At 32.2% G+C, this 19247-nt stretch overlaps 2 protein-coding genes across 2 annotated transcripts in view; one reads left to right on the top strand and one right to left on the bottom strand.

Annotated features, from left to right (window-relative positions):
- The window catches only part of LOC132718458 (uncharacterized), a 43380-nt gene extending 32188 nt beyond the window's left edge, over positions 1-11192 (top strand). The window contains exons 27-39 of the mRNA XM_060702156.1: positions 486-641; positions 2237-2386; positions 3187-3328; positions 3829-3958; positions 4635-4744; positions 5184-5345; positions 5768-5932; positions 6405-6428; positions 6857-7013; positions 7576-7720; positions 8116-8294; positions 8598-9641; positions 10011-11192. Of these exons, the coding sequence (XP_060558139.1) occupies positions 486-641; positions 2237-2386; positions 3187-3328; positions 3829-3958; positions 4635-4744; positions 5184-5345; positions 5768-5932; positions 6405-6428; positions 6857-7013; positions 7576-7720; positions 8116-8294; positions 8598-9641; positions 10011-10014 (2568 nt within the window). The 3' untranslated portion in view covers positions 10015-11192. The remainder of the gene's footprint in view (positions 1-485; positions 642-2236; positions 2387-3186; positions 3329-3828; positions 3959-4634; positions 4745-5183; positions 5346-5767; positions 5933-6404; positions 6429-6856; positions 7014-7575; positions 7721-8115; positions 8295-8597; positions 9642-10010) is intronic.
- A 556-nt stretch (positions 11193-11748) lies between these two features.
- On the bottom strand, positions 11749-18491 carry LOC132718456 (probable methyltransferase-like protein 24). Its single transcript, XM_060702153.1, has 6 exons — positions 18034-18491; positions 16589-16722; positions 16048-16173; positions 14666-14743; positions 13294-13477; positions 11749-12543 (listed from the first exon to the last, which is right to left on the bottom strand). Exons 1-6 carry the CDS (start codon positions 18175-18177, stop codon positions 12232-12234), a joined length of 978 nt encoding a protein of 325 aa, XP_060558136.1. The 5' UTR covers positions 18178-18491; the 3' UTR covers positions 11749-12231.
- Between the last annotated feature and the right edge of the window lie 756 nt (positions 18492-19247).

The raw sequence follows: 19247 nt of genomic DNA, 5'->3' as shown, positions 1-19247 counted from the left end.
ATGTATTTCTATTTTTTTGCAATTGTTTCCTTAATCTCTTTTTGAAAATTAATATGCTTGTTCTTTGCTAGTCTATATTGAAGTTCTGCCAGTATTTGTCTGTTTTCAATTTGTTGGTATTCTTATAAACCATTTCTGCAATGATTATAAATATGCTATTCAACGAAAATGTTATGTTTGTAAATAGAATTCTGTAACTGAATTGTTTTGATTTTATTCCAAATAAAATAACATCTCCCTGTCAGATGAAGCGAACGAATGATACATATTTCTATAATTTTACAGGTCAATATTAGAAAAACCTGCTCTGTTGAAGATATTTCTCTGTCAATACGGAAAATCTTTGCCTTTTGGTACATAATTTGCTATTTAAACAGGTCAATTTCAGGAAAAGTTGAGTCATTCGTTACATATTTCTTTATTTATACAGGTCAAAATAACAAAATATCTGCTGTTTAATACACCTTACCCATCTTATTGTACAGGTCAATACAAAACCAAGTGGCAAAGATCCACAATGTTGTGACGACGAAGCCTATAACCCAGCTGATGCTATCTGTTGCTATGGTGAGAAGGTTATACAGAAGGCCAGTAAAACTTCAACCGAATGTTGTGGAATGGCATCATATGATCCCATTAAGGTATTTGACTTTAAAATAAATGTCGATATTGTCAGAAAAGGTAAATTTGTACAACTGGCCCATAGCAGTTTCCAGGAATTCTAAATATAATTAATCATGCAGTTAAACAGATATATGTTACATTGCAGTGAATTCAACAATGTAGCGTTAGTAATCTGTTCTTAAAATTTCAACAGAAACGTTTGGAAATAATTGGCTCTAATTATATTTCTGTTTCAATCCCCTTTCAAAGCTGTCAGTGTTTTTTCAAATATACATTCATATTTTATATAAGACAATGGGAATTGTTACATGTTGGAAAGTCTCATGCCAATAAAACCAATAAAGAAAAATTTCAAAGCGAAATACATACAGCTAAACATATTTATTGCAAGATAGATTTTTAGAATAATTTGAGTTAAGTTATTTTTTTTCTGAACATTCATTCAAACATCTCTAAACTTTTGAGAATTATTTAATGCATATAATAAAATATGGAATTTGTTGTGATCGGCTATGTGCAAAAATTAACTGCGTCAGGGTTTTATATTTAATTATGTCTCCTAAAATTTTTGGGAGACATATTGTTTTTGCCTACGCCTCTGTCTGTCCGTCTGTCCCTACTAAGCTCGTCCGGCTTTCACAAGTCAAACTACTGGTGGGATTTCAACCAAACTTTATAGGAGTGATCAGTACCATCCCTAGATGTGCACTTCACCGACACGTTCCGCTTTGCTGCACAGAATGGCTGCCAGAGCAAAAATTAGAAAAATCTTGCCTGGCCTTCACAGGTCAAACTACTGGTGGGATTTCAACCAAAATTTATAGGAGTGATCAGTACCATCCTATTTGTGCACATCCCCGACATGTTTCGTTTGCTGCACAAAAATGCCGCCAGAGCTAAAAAAAAGAAAAAAAACATCAACCAAACATTACAGGTACGATCAGTACCATCCCTTGTTGAGCACATCACCGGCACGTTCCGCTTTGCTGCACATACTTGCCGCCAGTGCTATAAACAAAAAAACTTGTCTGGCTTTCATAGGTCAAACTCCTGGTGGAATTTTAACCAAACTTTACAGGAGTGATTAGTACCATCCCTAGTTTTGGACATCACCGGCATGTTCCGCTTCGCTGCACAAAATGGCCACCAGAGCTAAAAAAAGAAAAGTCACGGTGGCCTTCACATTGGTGGGATTTCAGCAAAACGTTACAGGAGTGATAAGTACTATTCCTAGTTTCACAGGTCAAGCTACTGCTGGGATTTCAATGAAACTGCACATGAGTGATCATTACCATACGGAGTTGTGCATATCGCCGGCATGTTCTGTATCTCTACATTAAATGGCCGTTAGAGCTATAAATAGAAAAAAATCTAGGTGTTTTCAGAAGTCACGCTGCTGGTGGGATTTCAATGAAACTTCACATGAGTGACATTACATAGTTTTGGGAGACATATGTTTTTGTGACAAAAACCCTTCTAGTTAGACATATTCTGGCGATGCTTCCTTTAATTTTTGTACATTGCGCTGCGATTGGGCAATATCTTAACATTCATATTTGTTGCTTGTTTGGACACTTTAAAATGTATTTTTTTTGTGTACATATTAAAACAGGAATTGTGTTGTGATGGGGCTATATACCAGAATTACGGAGATGATGGTAAGGCAGGTGCTTGCTGCACAATTAGAGAATTAAATAGGACCATCAGCTACGATACCCGATGCTACAATTGCCTGGATCCACTTTATGACTGCCGTTACCAGGTATATTATCACTTCGAGGGCTTGGTGCGAAAGGGTTTTAACTCGTAATACATAAAGAAGGAATAACGACTCTTTCACACCAAGCTGTCGATTTAAAGAATAGCATGACTTTGCAATATATCTAAGGCAACATATTCAATTTTGCCGTTTTGGGCTTTCTTTAGGGATTCCTTTTTTCTCTATTATATGACAGTTTCTCAACCATGTTATCCACTATAAATAACATTATAAAATGTCTTAATTGTCTAAGAACCGGATTTTTTTTATACCGAAGTCTTAACAAATTGACAGTCTTTACAAATCGACGTATCTTTAACATAATAAAGTTCAAAATAATATTAATTTTTAAGAAACACAAGTTTTTATTCCCTCGTCTACACCTATTGTGACTAATGGAGTGAATTTATCAGACATATAACTTATCGAACGTAATCTATGAAATGAAAAGTTAAGTATTTTACGCTCTATCAGAATATATTTCAAACGTTATCAACGGCTACACTTCTATTCCTTTTGAAACTGTCACAGTGTCAAATTGATAAACGCTTTAACGCCTCATGGTTGTTTCTCGCTATAGTGACAGTTATGAACTTATATATGCCTTATATTGCTATATTGTTACCTTAAATCTTCTGAATTTCTTGAATGGACTCGACTTTCTTTTATTTTTGGAAAAATCTTCATTTCTTGTCAGCTTGCGAGGATGTGCAGGCTGACTTGGCTCTTTACTGGTGGCAAAAGCTAATCTCTTCCGGTTCCAGCAAGGTACTGATTAATATGAGCACCATTTGATATTCCAGCGTTGTTGTGACGGCGTTATCCAAGAAATTTTCAGCGATAATTCCTGTTGCTGTGGAAAAAAAGCGTTTGATCCCCTTGATCAAATTTGTTGCGACAATAAAATTAAAGACAGAAAACCAGGAGATGATAAAACATGTTGTGGTAATTTTTGAGATGATACGCTACTCTCTTAATAATTATACTCCATCCAAAATATGATTACAATAGTTTGTTAGAAAAAGCATAGGTCAAGGGACGATGATTGTTGCAATATCAAGAACTAACAATTCGTGTTAGCATCTAAAGCAAATCGATAACTGAAATGTGTATTGTTTATTTTGAACATTACCAAGCTAAATATCTTAAATGAACTACTATCTTTTAATCTGTAAAAACTGTTTGTCAATTTTAGGGAAGAAATAAAAAAAATCCTACTGAATAACGAACTGTGCAGATCATGATCAGACGCATAGATGTGCCGCCTTATCATGGCTTTAAGCTGGTCGCAATGGTAGAATATATTTCTGTCAACTGGCTAGGCTTAAAACATGTCAAAAGTCTTAACTCCTTAAATTTAAAATGGTGATGAATGAATTGAGTGATTTCTCTGTGTATAAATATATATAATCAACTACAATATCAGCGTTATTTGATTGTTCCAGAGTGTGCAAGTAACATTATTGATATTGTGATTGTACTGGATTCGTCCGAAAGTGTAGGAGACAAAAACTGGAGGAAAATGGAGGTGTTTGTAGAATCAATGATCAACAGTTCTAAAATTCCGGATGTAAGGTTCGTTAAAGAACCTATCATATTATATTTTTACTATTCACATAGAAAACTATTATGATATTTGACATTCCATGACATTTTTAACCAATCTTATTTCTTTCTAAATTCTTTAGATTTTACAGAAAGTGATTTATACAGAATGTATATTAGTTCGATTGTGTAGGAACTTACTACGAAGATAATAGCTTACAGACATACACTCCGATCCGTTCCTTGAACCAATCAGTACTGAGCAATTAGTGTAAAGTTAGTTTTCCCAAGGAAACAAAGGTTCGCCGCAACGAGGTTTGAACTGCCGGAAAGCGAGCCTTGCGTTAACAACTCAGACATGTCGCCACTCATCAGAAATACACAATCATCTATGTTAGCATTGAACAATTAAAGACCAAGACATATTCTAAGCAAGCACACGCAAAAGCCCGTTAAGCAGGATAACGCAGATGAATTAGAATATGTAATGAAACCCCGTCTTTAAAGCCTAATTAATTTAAACCACAATCAGCTTGAACCGAACCTGATTAGCTTATGTTTAAGCCTGTTTTGTGCAGATACGGAATAATTCTAAGATTTTCAACATTATTGTGTAGATGCGCTGTTATTAATATCCCGGCCTGACAGTAATTTTATTTTTATTCTTTAACATGAAAACGATTGAAATCAAATGTATGTTTTGTAGATTTGGGCTACTGACCTACAGACATAACACAACTTTGGAATTTAATTTAAATAAATATTTCAACAAGGATGACCTGTTTGCTGCCGTAGATAATCTACCTTACATTAGAGGTAAAAGGTTTTATTTTATAACATGAATAAACAATTTGTTATGTTATTGTCGTCTTTAATTCTAGATTAAGTGAATGAAATATGTGTTATAATAAAACACTTTGTCAGTGTAATAAAGGCATAATAGTTACATTCATTTCATAGTGATTACTTTGATATATAATGAAGTGATTTACTATAACGTAGATAATCATAAATCTTACCTGAATATGTGTTTTGAACAAGTCACGTGTTCTGAACATTTTCTTTGGACCTCATCGTGGAACATACTGAATAGCAGCAGTTAGAATCTAAGAAACAAAAAGATACAATAATGACTTGTCATTATCTCAGTGATATTTAGAAAATATTTATGTCTCTAAGTTATTACATTTTGCTTTGTCTAAACACGAATGATAAACTTACACATTTAATGTATGCATTTTGTCTTCTTAATCAGGTAGCACAAATACCGCTGGCGCCATAAAAGCAATGAGAGAGATGTTCGTACCTAAATCTGGTGATAGACCTATCGCACCTAACTTCTGCTTACTCATTACCGATGGCGAATCAGACGAACCTGATGCAACTAAGAAACAAGCAGAAATTGCTAAGGCACAAGGCATGTAACACAATTTGCATTTACTCTCTTTTATATCAATAGTTTTGATATTTAATTACGTAAATGTTTGGTTTTTTTCTTTCATTTTTTTCAGAAGGAAGCCTGTTAGTAAAATATTGACTTCATGAAGCAGCCTTTTTAATGGTTATTCCGTGATATGTTACATAATAATATTTAATTTCCAGTACCCCTAATTTCCTCTTTTCTTTAAACCTTATTTAGTGAAAGATATTATTATTGTTACAGAAATAAAGATTTTAAAGTTTCATTGACATTTTTCTTAACTTTTACTTATTAACAAATTTGTATATGTAATGTCAATGAATTTAAAATATAAATATGAGGACAGTTACGAGGATACTATGAAAGAATATTTTTATTGAGAGAAATATATTTTTTAATTATATTTATACTTCTTACAGGCATTACAATCATAGCTCTTGGTATTGGTTTGAAAGACGCCTATGAATTAAAAGCTATTGCAAGTCCACCTGTTGAAGAAAATGCCATAACATTAAGCAACTTTGAGGAACTTGAAGCTATTAAGAATAGAATATTTAACGATCTTGCAAAAAGTGTTTGTCCACGTAAGTTCTTAATGAATAATAAAGTTGCGTATATTTTCTATACATTATATTCAAATTTACCGACATCTTAAGAGCAAATTGAAATGTGTAATGCTGATATATTAACATGCTTGCAAGTTTCTATCCATTACTTCCCTTATAAATATCCTAAAGTAAATATTTTGTCATGAAGTTGAACCGTTGTTTGATTTAAAGTGAACATGGTTGTAAAATATCAATAGTTCCGTTGATTAAAAATCATACCCAAACTCTCAAATAATGGCAAAGTAAAGGCTGAAAGTTCTAGCATTGATGCAAGTCATAATTCAAAATGTACGAAATAAACTTGTAAGTACACATTTACATGTGAACAGCATTTATCATTTATCAGTATACAGTTCATACCTTTAAATATTATTCTTATATAATAAAGCATCATTTAGTTTCAAAGTTTTGTCTTCTTTGCTGCATGTATCTAAATTTATCCTTTCAGAAAAACCAGAAGACAGATGTGGCAGTAAGTATTCATTTAAATATCCCTCATTGTTCTTATCAAAATATAAATCATGGATCTATATTTCGCACTTGTATATGATTCGATTTTATGCGTAAATTGAAATAAATAAAACGGGAAATGAACACTGTCTATAAGTTAACATTCTCATTAACACAGTGTGACGGCAATCATTAACATATTTTAAACATTTGCTTTTGTTGACACAATTATAAAAAGAAACTGTTGGAAACTTTACGAAATCCCTAAATACTGTGTTTAACAAACTGCACTTTTAATTAGTAAATCAGCTAAACAGCTTGATTTCAAATTGATTTCAAATCACCAATGTCATACTATTTTCACAATGAAAACGAAATACATTTTTGAGGAAGAGCAATATGAAACGTTTTAAAAAAAGATGCATTTTAATTTGAATAACTATTTTATAGCGCCGTGTGGCAATACAACAATTGACGAACGCTACGAAATCTGCTGTGATGGTGTCCCTGGCAAAAAGATGGCCGGTGACAAAACACTTTGCTGTGGAACAGTGGCATATGATCCAAATTGTTTCATCTGTTGTGAGGAAGATAATCTCGTATCAAAGTCAGTATAATAGCTCCTTGTTTTATTTCTTAGGTGTTATGGTTAGCCAGTTATGGGGGCTGACTTCTGCTATTTCGTGTCTTAGCCACCGACGAAAATTGGCCAATTATTTTGGCATTTTGTGGCAAAGACACTACGACACGACAAATATAGGGCGCCGATACGAAGATATGTATACGCCGATACGATAATTCTGCAGAAAAAGATCTCATGGATTTGCCTATTAAAATATCGATATTTCGCCTACTAAAATAAACTAAAATATATCATGCCTTCGTGCCGTCGCCCTCAAAAGTCGAAGACGAAGTTACAATAAGTATATTATCGCGTATTCGTGTTTTCGACTTCGCCGCATTTCTTTATTGATCTTGTTTATCATATTTAAGGGGCGTAGATACGAAGACACGATATGGCAGAACTATATGTTTCGTTTTTCTTTCCCTTTTTTTAATTTAGAAAATTTTGAAGAAGAAATTTATGATTCATGACAATCTGATGATACTTAACTACAAAGTGTTTAAGTACTTTCAATAAATCTACCTCTTTTGAAAATATTTAACAGATATGCAGGCGACTTTACAGAATGTTGCTGTAAATGGGCATACGACAAAAGAACACATTTGTGTTGTGGTAACCAGATCTTACCATTGGTGGCAGGAAAATTCACAAAATGTTGCCACAATGACACGTACGACTCGAGAACTGAGGTAATATTAAGTTATTTTGTAACTTTAATAGCATCACATTGAGAAATATTTGGTACTTTGCGTTTAATATATATATGACCAGAAAAATAAGTCAGCGTTTTCATCTAAATCATATTTTGAGAAGCCTCAACTCTGACAAAATTAATATATTGTCTGGATAAAAATGCTATGTAAAAGTTATTTTTGCACATCGTTATATTACCTGACTTAAAAGTTTATACTCGCCTTCAAGCTTTTTTTTCACGTTGACCTTTTATGTTTAATATTTAAGTGTTGGTGTAACCTTATTATTATTCCTTTTTAGCTTGACCTTTTGTAATTCTGTTTTGACAATATATTACGTATTTGGATAGGCAATGCTATTATAACATTATGTTTTCGTCAACCATTCTCAGGTATGCTGTGGCATGATGACTGTACAGCCGAGTTTTGGACCTGCCACAGAATGCTGCAATGGTGTAAGCTACGATTCTAGATGTGATGAATGTGAGAAAAATAAAATATCACCTAAATATGACCCTGCTACACAACTTTGCTGTGACGGTAAGATTCAGAGGAAAGAATTTGAAGAGAGGTAATATTGCTTATTGTTTGGTGCTCAACCTTTAAATATGATTCTTGTTTGATATGTTACAGTATAATTATCATTATATTCGCCATTGTTAAGGTCGTTTATATAACACATAGGAACATGTAAAAAGACAATGATAACAGGTCTTCCATGTAAAGCCTTATGGCCAAAATTGATTTTATTTTCATCTTTATTTCACTGAATTTACAGCTATTTCATATCATTTTGTAAACCAATTCAATTCAGTTAAGAAAAATATTGTTATGATAACGCTTGCTGTAATTGCTATCTTTATTTCTTCCTTAGATCATGTTGTTGTGGAGCTAAGCAATTTGATGTTGACAAGGGTATATGTTGTGAAGAAAAATATTACGACCGCCCCAATAACGAAGTATCCTGTTGCGGTCCAAATATATTTGATCCCAAGAAAAGCATTTGCTGTAATGACAAAATAAATCCTAGGCTTAATGGATTTGAGACGAAATGTTGCGGCGAAAAATCTTATAGCCCGAAGAAAAATCATTGTTGTGATGATAAAATTAACAAGAAGAAACCTGGGCAATCTTGCTGTTGTGGTACTCGAGTATTTGACTTCACCAAACAGATTTGTTGCGATGGTAAGGTGAATAAAATGGCAAAGGCTGGACGACGAGACTCATCGGTTTGCTGCGGGAAAAAATCGTTTGATCCAAACAAACAGTTGTGCTGCAATGGTAAAGTCAACAAACTGAACAAAAATGGTGCAAGTACAGCATGCTGCGCGACCAAAGCTTACGATCCAGCCAAGCAACTCTGTGAAAACGGAAAAGTTTCTACAATCCAAAAAGAATGCAACCGCAGAAGATATAACCCAAATACACACACGTGTTGCAATGGATTTATCAATAATGGAACAATTAAGGAACCTTACGGTCGTTGTTGCTTTGGAGATGCATACGACGCCAGGGAGAAAGTATGCTGTTGCAATGGAAACCTAGAAGATGCTGTCGCAGGTATTTATACTCAATGTTGCTACAGTAAGGCATATGACTCTAGGCGTTACACATGCTGCGATGGACAAATCGTTCCAAAGCCATACCCATCTGCCGAATGCTGCTGCGAGAGACAAGCTTATGACAGTAACAGAGAGATTTGCTGTGGCGGAAAAGTCAATCCATGCGGGAGCGACAGAACGAAATGTTGTGCAACCAAGGCTTACGATCCTACGCTTGAAATATGTTGTGATGGTAAATTGCATGACAGACGGTATGGAGAAGAAACGTATTGCTGTGGTACGGAGTCGTACACACCAGCTCTAGCTGCATGCTGTGGTGACAGGATTGCATACACTAGGAAGATTAAACTTGAATGGTAAGTGGGCTGATTATAATAGTTATTACATAACTTTAATGAAACTGCCATTACTGATGAACTCTTTGAATCATATCTTTTGTATATATGCAATCTGTGTAGTATATTTGATTCCTTGCTTCAATGAATTATGACGTAATGAGGCAATAGCGCTATAGTAAAATTGTGTAGCCTCTCAAACTTTTAATGAAAATTCATTTAAAATAAATTATAGTGCATTAAATAACGAATTTAAAAGTAAACAATCGATTTTCATACTTTAAGAACTAACTGGCCAGTATATATTGCAGATCTATATCACACTCAAAAAATAGTTAAACGCCTAAATATGTTAAGATGAATGAAACAAGTATATAATTTATATTACAGGTAAACGCCTCCTGGTGGACATTCTTCACATCAAACAATGTCACTAAATCATTATTTATGTTGCACATATATTCCATAGTTGTTTTAAGGAATATTTAATTAGTCATATTTTGTCTTAATGTTGACTTATTTACTCCATTTTCATATAATGAAAATCGTTAAAATATTATGGTTTCATATACGTAGAAACTGCTTTCCAATTAGCTATGTGTTTGAAAGTCACAATGTTTCTAAGCGTTTCCAGAATTTCTTTGAATTTAAACGTCAAATTGTCAAGTTCTTGTGTTCTTGAAGTCATTTCTGAGTTAAAAGAACGTGATATTAGGGGGGAAAAATGTTATCTTTTAAATTTTGGGCAATTCAATTTTTTAAGATTAGTCCCCTTTCAAAAAGTATTTCATTTGCAAGTAATGTTTTCTGGAATTTTTAATGGTTAAAAATATAGAATTTATTTTTCTTTTCTGTACTAAAAATGACCATATTGACGCTTTATTAACTCATTTTACATTCGTACTCTATCATTCTTATTAGTGTAGTCTTTCACGTGCTGACCTAAAAGTATTGTAAGATGGAAGAGCTAGCTAAATGCTCAACCGTGGGTAGTAAACCTGCATTTATTTACATCCTTATTTGATTTCGTAAAATATTCTCATCAATATTAATGAATTCTTTTGATGGTTTACCAAAACACATGTATTCCCTGTCAAGGAAAAATTTGTATTGACTAATTACTTTGTTTGAAATTATCCATTAAACATGTATGTTTTATTTTTTTGTTCTGATTATAATTAATAGTTTATGAATTGTTCATTAGTATTGTGATGAGATCTGCTATGTGGATTTGACTTTTTTTTCCTTAACATAAATCATCAAATGTTTTTTTTTTCTTAAAATAAATTTCATTTTTCACATGTTATTAATTTATATGTCATTGTTATTTTCAATTTGCTCTTAATTCACATCATGTTCATGTTTCAGGGTACACACTAGGGCAACATGCAAAGTTATGTATATCAAATCTGTAATTGGAAAAGGCATTAAACACTTTCAAAATATTGATTTGTTACTGATATATCTAAAATGATGAAAATTGATACATAATCGTGTAATGCAGATTGTTTCCGGGCTTGTTTACAAGACAAAGAGAAAACAAATTGATGCTGCGAAAAAATCTAGAATGGGGTATAATGACGTCAGGGGTATATCAATGCATGTTTTATAACAGGATTAATAAAATGGTAAATTTTCCGTTTTTCTATTGATTGTACAAAATTCAGCAATTGTATTTGTGACAGATCTGTCAGCTTAAAAAAAAATCTTGTTTAAAAATCGCAAGACGAATGTAACTGAATATAATCAAATGCATATGAAAATCCTGATGTAAGGAAATGAAAAATAATAGTGCCCATAATTTGTTGATAGCTTTCAAAATAAAATTACCTTGAATTAATATGACTTCATCACAAAGTAAAGAAAATATAACATAATAGTTACATATGCATGAAATAGGTTGACCCCAAATCATTAGTCGTATCTACAAAGTCATCTTAAGCCTCATTATTATCATTGTAAATTGTAAGGCGTTAAAATATCGTAAATGTTAAAAGGTTTGCAGTTTGACATAACACCACTTATTATCAAACTGAGTCAACAATATATTTTTAATTCGCTCTCGAGGGATCTCTCTTACTTGTGTGAATATAATCCTTACAAAGAAGGGTAAAAAGAAAATATCATGTGTTGTTTTTACTTTTATTTGAAAGACATTAACAATATGGCACAGTTTAACTGAAAGGCACTTTAACGTCATGCATATATTATAAACAAGATCGTACGCCAAAATATGATTAAGACAACATTATACATAGTTATATTCTGTCTGCTATTGAAAATCATTGCGTCTCAAGTTGTTCGCAGATGGAATGGTTATTTTGGCGCCTAAGTCTTAAACTTATGAATGATATTTCCTGAACGTTAGTTGTTCGGCGTTAATAATCCTTGAGTAAACATAAATTTATTCCCTTTCATTATTCATAGTTAAAAATCTTTTCGTCTCAGATAGACTAAATTTATTAACATTAGCTAATTCATTCAGGTAACTTGTTCACAGGTAAAAATATTTGCGTCTGAGCCTTAAATGTTTTTTCTATATGGTAATTTATGAGCGTTAGTTATTCGTCGTTTAGAATCCTTGCCTGAACGTAAATTCATTTCTAAAAATTTACCATTGAAAATCTTTGCGTCTTAGCCTTGCATTCATAAATGTTAATTCATTCACGTTAGTGATTGTCAAATTGGGAAATTTTTCTATTGAGTCTGAAGTCATCTTATGTTTACATGAGAGCAGCCTAAAGCCTTCCACATATAATTGTCTAAACATTTTTAAATTCTCCGACTTTGGTACCTCTCCCCAACCGAAATGTATTTCAATTAATAATTGTCTAACTTTCTTTAATAGTCCGGAGTCGATTAATCTCGGGATGATTTTCCACTCTTCACCATCTAGATCCATCTTTAAAATGTCTATAATTTCCTGAAAGAAAACAATATATTTTCGGTAACAATGGTTTCATCAAAATGAAGAATTCACTATAATTGGAATGAAAATAATTGGAGGAACAAGCACACAGCACAATTATAATTGGCCATTAAATACCGCAAGTCTTATCATATACAAGGAAAACTCTCACAATAAAACACGCGCGCACGCACGCACGCACCAACGCACGCACGCACACACACACACACACACACACACACAAGATGTCTATCTTCACAAACCCTCTGCTAAGGAATGCGATATATCAACTCTGTCGAGTCTATAAGACGGGCATACATGTCCCATTTACAGAACCTTCTACTTGCAAGTCAAACGAGTATTCCAGTTTTAGGAATTTTATATGATTCAGTTCTTTTTACGTTATTTTGTTTATCATAATTTAGTTTGAGTTTAGTTTCTTAATTATTTTTAATCCATCTTTAAGTATTTACATATATTATTCTATTATACAAAGTAGTAATAATGTCACTGTTAATTCTTATAGATTTTAGAAATGGCTCTTGTAAATGCACAATTGTTCATGCGAAAGGATTTTAGATAATGTAGTGTGTTTCTGATAAACTACTGTTAACCACAGACCTTTTAACAGATATTTTATATAGGGCTGTAGAAATTTATATCTGTATATATGTATTTCAAAAGAATCACAACAAAAATCAAAACTAATCTATTGCCCGGTTAATACAATGCTTCATATAAACAAGAACTTGAGTATACACCTACGTTTGGCTTAGGGAAGACCTTCCGGATCAGGATGAACATTTTATTGCTTTTTTTTTCTTCGTTGTCAAAACTTTTTTCTGTTAGTTCAAGGCGATGAATTGTTATACCTTTTGGGAATTTGATATCGTTGTCATGTGACGAATCTTTATTTATCTGCTCGCTATCTTTGTCTTCGTGTTTAAGTCTGGAAATATTGAATTATAAATTAGATCTAGAACATGATCGCACTTATTGAAAAATGTCTACTTTAAACTCTTTAATCTTTATCAAAATCAAATAATATAAATGACCGGATTTGTTAATTTTTCAATTATTAATGACATACTAGTATCTTATTAATGAAGGCGATTTTTCTTCAATACATTAAACGTTTGCATGAGTGCTCCAACGAACTGAAGCCACTTGGGTCATTTGATCAGGGACATTGCCTGAAGATGACAATGTAGAATTGATTTTATACCACTAAATTATATTGATATGTCCGGATTCTAATCCAAAACTAAAAAAATAATAGATGAAAGATTTATTTTCACGATATTTAAATCGTGTAGCTAACAGTATGGCGTTAAGTCAGACGGGCATGACGGCCTGGTTCCATGCTGGTTGTAGGGTTAGTCTATCATATAAACGACGTCAGTGAGCAGAATGTAAGCAAAAAAAGCAGCATGCGCTAAATAGTTTAAAATCGATTTATCATCACATACTATTGATATATTATATAAATGTAATTAAGAAACAACAGATTTGTTTATACTGCGTCATCTGATTTTTAGTTAGAAACGTAAACATTAACATTAAACTTATATATAATGAGTTTAGACTACTCCTCACAAAGACTTACAAAAAAATATTCACTAGATTTTGGTTCTTATAGATTGATATTATAAATCTGAATAAAAATACAAACTATGGAATATAAATATATATAAAGAAACAACAAAAACACAAACAAAACTTGGACACATTTATATTTCATATAAACATTGACATATTTAATCAGTTAACATTTTTACTTTTGATAACATAACATGGTAATAGAATCTTTATTTCTCTCAAGACATGTAAGAATGCAAATATGAGGAATTTACAATAATTGCAATAAACATCAATATTGAACCATATTATGTTTTGAATGTAACGCCAAATAATTATGATGTTTTGAATATAATGCCAAATCAATATTCGTTTCAGATGCGTCATAATATTCATTTCCTGTATTAAAACTTCCAAATGTGTGGCCCAACACTTGGATTTTTATTATTGTAACGGTTTTACGTAAAATTGCGCTAAAATACACTTTATGTCCGTCATAGTATTACAAGTTGTTTGATTGGATAGTTTTCAATGAAAAATATTTACATTAAACACTTACCTAGGACTAAACATTGCATGAACATCGCAATTATATTCTTTCTTTACATGAGATTCAAATTCAAAGTTGAAATTGTCCCTGGAAAATACGCAATTCCCATAGAAAATGTCAATATAAAGTGCAATATTTTAATTTTGTACATGCAAAAAAGTTATAAGCTTCATTGACCTTGTTTTTTTAAAAATAAAATGTTTATTTAAGAATTCGTTCTTGCATGACCTGTAAGCTTTATTGCAATGTTCCTAGCATAAATAAATGTGTACACAGAAAGTATTTGAAGTGGCATTATGCTTACCCCTGTCATGTTGAGTTAAATTAGTTATATATTTATATATTTCAAGAGGTTGACTATTATAAATTATAATAACTGATAATGAAAAATGTTTATGATAATATAAGAACTACATGTACCTATATCACAAAAATACTGCCACGAGCTTTTTCAAGAATTAAAAGTTATATGTTGAACAATATTCATAAAATTTTTCGTTTGTAACGTGGTTAATTGATAATATTTTCATAGTTAAATAAAATGTTTCCCGATTATGGCAAATGCAACTTAACACTGACCATTTGCACTTGAATTGGCATTATATCATTTTAAGAAAATGATGACGAATGTTTTTCTGTATAAAAATCTGGACAAAGTTGATCCCTCGGAAATACTTATCACAACAAATTTAAATGAAAATTCCAGACTCGGTTTGATTGAGTCTGTACTTGATGGATACTGATAAAGCGCAACATCCCTCACGCCCCCTAGCACCGACTTGACCGGTACTCAATTTTCAATGCTTAAAAGTGTTGGCATCAGTGATCCCGTAGGACCAGAAAATTTAGCAACACTGAAGTGAAGAACCGGTCAACTTTTTGCAGCTGCCACCATACACTTAACACCTGCTGTTGTGAAGTATAAAAAATCTAGATTAAGTGTGATCCCTCGGAAGCGACAGCTTATAAGCCGCGCCCGGTCATCTAACTGAACGACCTTTAACCCTTGTGCACATATAAGGGGACTGTCATGGTCGTTTTAAGATTTCAAAAAAAAAAAAAAAAAAGAATCCTGCGAGAAAAGAAGCATTTTCGACGTTTGTAGTTAACGCCGTATTTCATTGGAAAAACGTGACTTTTACATAGTATATATACACGACTGCAGGCGTCGTTTTATGAAGTAATTTCATTTGCTTTTCACTAAAATAAAGGGTTGGCAGTATTATAAATTCGTTTTAAATCTTTTGACAAATAATATGACCGTTTGTAAAAAGTTATTTGCAATATAAACATCACCTTTTGGTATAACGAGTCAAAAAATATATAATGATATAGTATTGCATTTATCTTTGCTGTGATATATATATATATGTATAGCATAATTTACTTACGCAATGGAATATACTAAACAATTATTTTCAGAATGTTTTAGTTTGTCCTGGCATATCTTTTGCCCATCGTGATGTGATGATAAACTCGTTATGTTCTTGCATCCAATCTGTACTGTATTTATATAACTGCAAGTCAAACGCAATGAATTACACGCAAGAAAATGTATGGAAGTATAGGACATTTAGATCCGATTGTATATATAATTATATAGAAGATAGACAATGAAGAGATGTTGTTAAAGTTAAAAAAAATATGTAGATTTTATTCTTGACAAATTCAGTAATATTACAAAAGCAAGAAGCCTAACTTGCATTTTTGCTTTAACTTAATATTTTGACTTAATGTCTGGTTATGATGGTATCCATATTTCTTTAAACGGTAATTTCTTTTACATTGAAATAACGTCATCTTAATTCCCACGCCATGTTTTGAAAAAAAAAATGTCAAGCATACATTGTCAAACATAGGATACATGTTACTTTTTATATATAATGAACTAATAATGAGCTAACAATGAACTAATGTCATTACTTTACTTACAACCAAAATACCCTTGTTAAATTTATATTAGACAGGCCGTCCAAGATAACATCTTTAGGTAGACGGTAGTGTTTCGGTCCTGTAACGTTTAATTTTACCGGGGAATTCGTAATATCTCGTCGACGTCTGGAGTCCTGAAATATATATGAGCCGCGTCACGACAAAACCAACATAATGGGTTTGCGACCAGCATGGATCCAGACCAGCCTGCGCATCCGCGCAGTCTAATCAGGATCCATGCTGTTCGCTATCAATTTCTTATTTGTTATAGGGTTTGTAAGCGAACAGCATGGATCCAGATCAGACTGCGCGGATGCGCAGGCTGGTCTGGATCCATGCTGATCGCAAACCCATAATATGGGTTTTGTCATGCCGAGGCTCAATTTTGTAACGTAAAATAAGAAGCATTTAGCTGTTTTGCTTCGAACTTGACTACGAACACTTTTCTATAAACAATTGAATAATAGGAACTCCACTGAGGTCCAAAGACATAAAACACAACTTTGGATGTTTTACATTGATCAAGTGAAACACTTAAGATCAGAAAGATATGGAAAAAAAAACAATAAGAAATATACTTGGAAATAAAATGCTTATTGTATTTTGTGTGCTATTCATAGCCTAACTTGAGTGAAAAGCGTTGAAATAAATTGCTAAGTGTATTTTGTGTGCTATTCATAGCCTAACTTGAGTGAAAAGCGTTGAAACGCTTTTTTCAATTTTGGATCATTCTTTGTGATTAGAATAATTATTCTGGAAAAGGTTTGATCGAAATAATTTTAAGTCACGTCATGTCAAAAAATAACCACAGTGGAATCCCTTTTATGATTTCAGGTTATACAATAAAAATGATTTTTCTGTATATGAACTTTAAAATGATTTTTCATAAAGATATGTACTTAAACAAATAAATATGAAACACAGATATTAAGTTGCATTTTCAGTGAAAAGTCTTACTTTATGTGAAATATTGTAAGAAAACTCACAAAAAAACGCAAATATGCATCCATAAACAGGTTTTGAAATACACGCAATAAAAATCTACGTACACGTTTATGCAGATATCTTTATACAGGTATTTATCTTATTTAAGTATCACTTTTCACACAAAGCAAGCAATGAACTTGAAATTAAACGTAAAGCTAAATCGATAAGTTTTATAAACATGTAAATATTTGTAAAGCTTTTCTTGATAAGCGTAAACTACTAGATATGATTTATACTTAAATATATATCACGATGTTGCATTCAATCAACTGCGCTGTGCAATCAATGGACAGTTATAGAGAATTTTTTAGACATTATTGATGATAAACCAAGAAAACAAGCACATGCATTTTTTGTTGTTGATAAAATCAATTTTTATCCTTCAACAGGCAAGTTAAGAAAAGTTCACGATTGACTGATAAAAGCATATTTAAGAATTATCTTCAATGTCTACTTACATAAGTTTTTGAAGTATAGAACGGGTACTGGACATCTTGAAACCCATGCTCATGAAGGGCACTGATTACCCCCAAAGTAACAAATAATGCGATGATTACAATAGTCAGGTATAATACCCGTAACGTAACGTTCTGGTCTGTCATTTCTATTTCTTTCAACACATCATGTTAGAAATACATTGCGTTAACGTTCCAATTACACAAAGTGTTGCAGATCATATAATATCCATGTCTATGTTTACATAAACACTGCTTATAAATAAAGCCAGCTGTGCAATAAAACATTCATTAGCTTTGTGTTTACCGATATATCAATAAATAATTCATTTCATTCTAACAGAAAAATAGTTTAATTGAAACACATATAAGTCCTTGTAGACAAACGCACAAGAGAAATAATAACAGTTGAGCGTTTCGAATGACGCAGATCGATTTGTTTTGTACCCTGGGTAGCGTACCATGACTGTACTGTAATATACCGTTAATGTATAGTTTATATTTTTGCATGGTTAACCCGTCAACATAGAACGCTAGACAGTGTGTTACACGTGTTAATTGAAATCCACTGGGCTGATTAAAACTGAAACAGCTGTTTGATTTTGTATGTGTTGACATGAATTTATTTACATTTACAACTTTTACTTTATATTCATAATTTTTAATTTTATTCATTCAGTATAAAGTTAGACATATTCAATTTACGCACTTTTTTAATCTTCATACAACGTTTTGTTTTAAAAGACGTAAATGACAATCGCGTATCATAAATAAGAAAACCTGTTACGGATGACATGTCGAGAAAAGGCTTATCAACTTAATTCATAAGCAAAGACCCTGTGCCTCTCAACGACGGGCACATATACCGATGGATTGAGAGAGCTTAAATGTTTGCAATGTTATCACAGGCTATTTATATTTTCTCAATGGCTCAAATCGTTGTTGGTACATTTGACAAATAAACATGTATAAAAAAAATCAATTAAATATATGTATAAATATTTTCATATATTATGATGCAACAAATCAAGTAACATTCAGTTAAATAACTATGTACAATTTTGATAGACAAACAATTTCATTTTTGCAATTGTAACTTATGAATACACTGATGCAAGATTTTTCTGAATGGTTAATATAGAATGTCGGATACTACATATGAATGCAGTTTTCATTTAAGCGACTGTTTGACTATAACTATAGAAATATAAAGCAAA

This window comes from Ruditapes philippinarum, unplaced genomic scaffold (assembly GCF_026571515.1).
Source record: "Ruditapes philippinarum isolate M1 unplaced genomic scaffold, ASM2657151v2 ctg1244_1_1_1_1, whole genome shotgun sequence".
Classification (NCBI taxonomy): Eukaryota; Metazoa; Mollusca; class Bivalvia; order Venerida; family Veneridae; genus Ruditapes; species Ruditapes philippinarum.
This window is presented reverse-complemented; position numbering and strand designations above follow the sequence as displayed.

Excerpts from the sequence above, each read along its gene's own strand:
- LOC132718456 (XM_060702153.1), bottom strand. The coding sequence starts at position 18,177 with ATGACAGACCAGAACGTTACGTTACGGGTATTATACCTGACTATTGTA. Across the intron at positions 13,478-14,665 it reads CATGCAATGTTTAGTCCTAG|ACTTAAACACGAAGACAAAG; the intron begins GTAAGTGTTTAA and ends CAATATTTCCAG. Across the intron at positions 12,544-13,293 it reads AGGTCTTCCCTAAGCCAAAC|GAAATTATAGACATTTTAAA; the intron begins GTAGGTGTATAC and ends GTTTTCTTTCAG.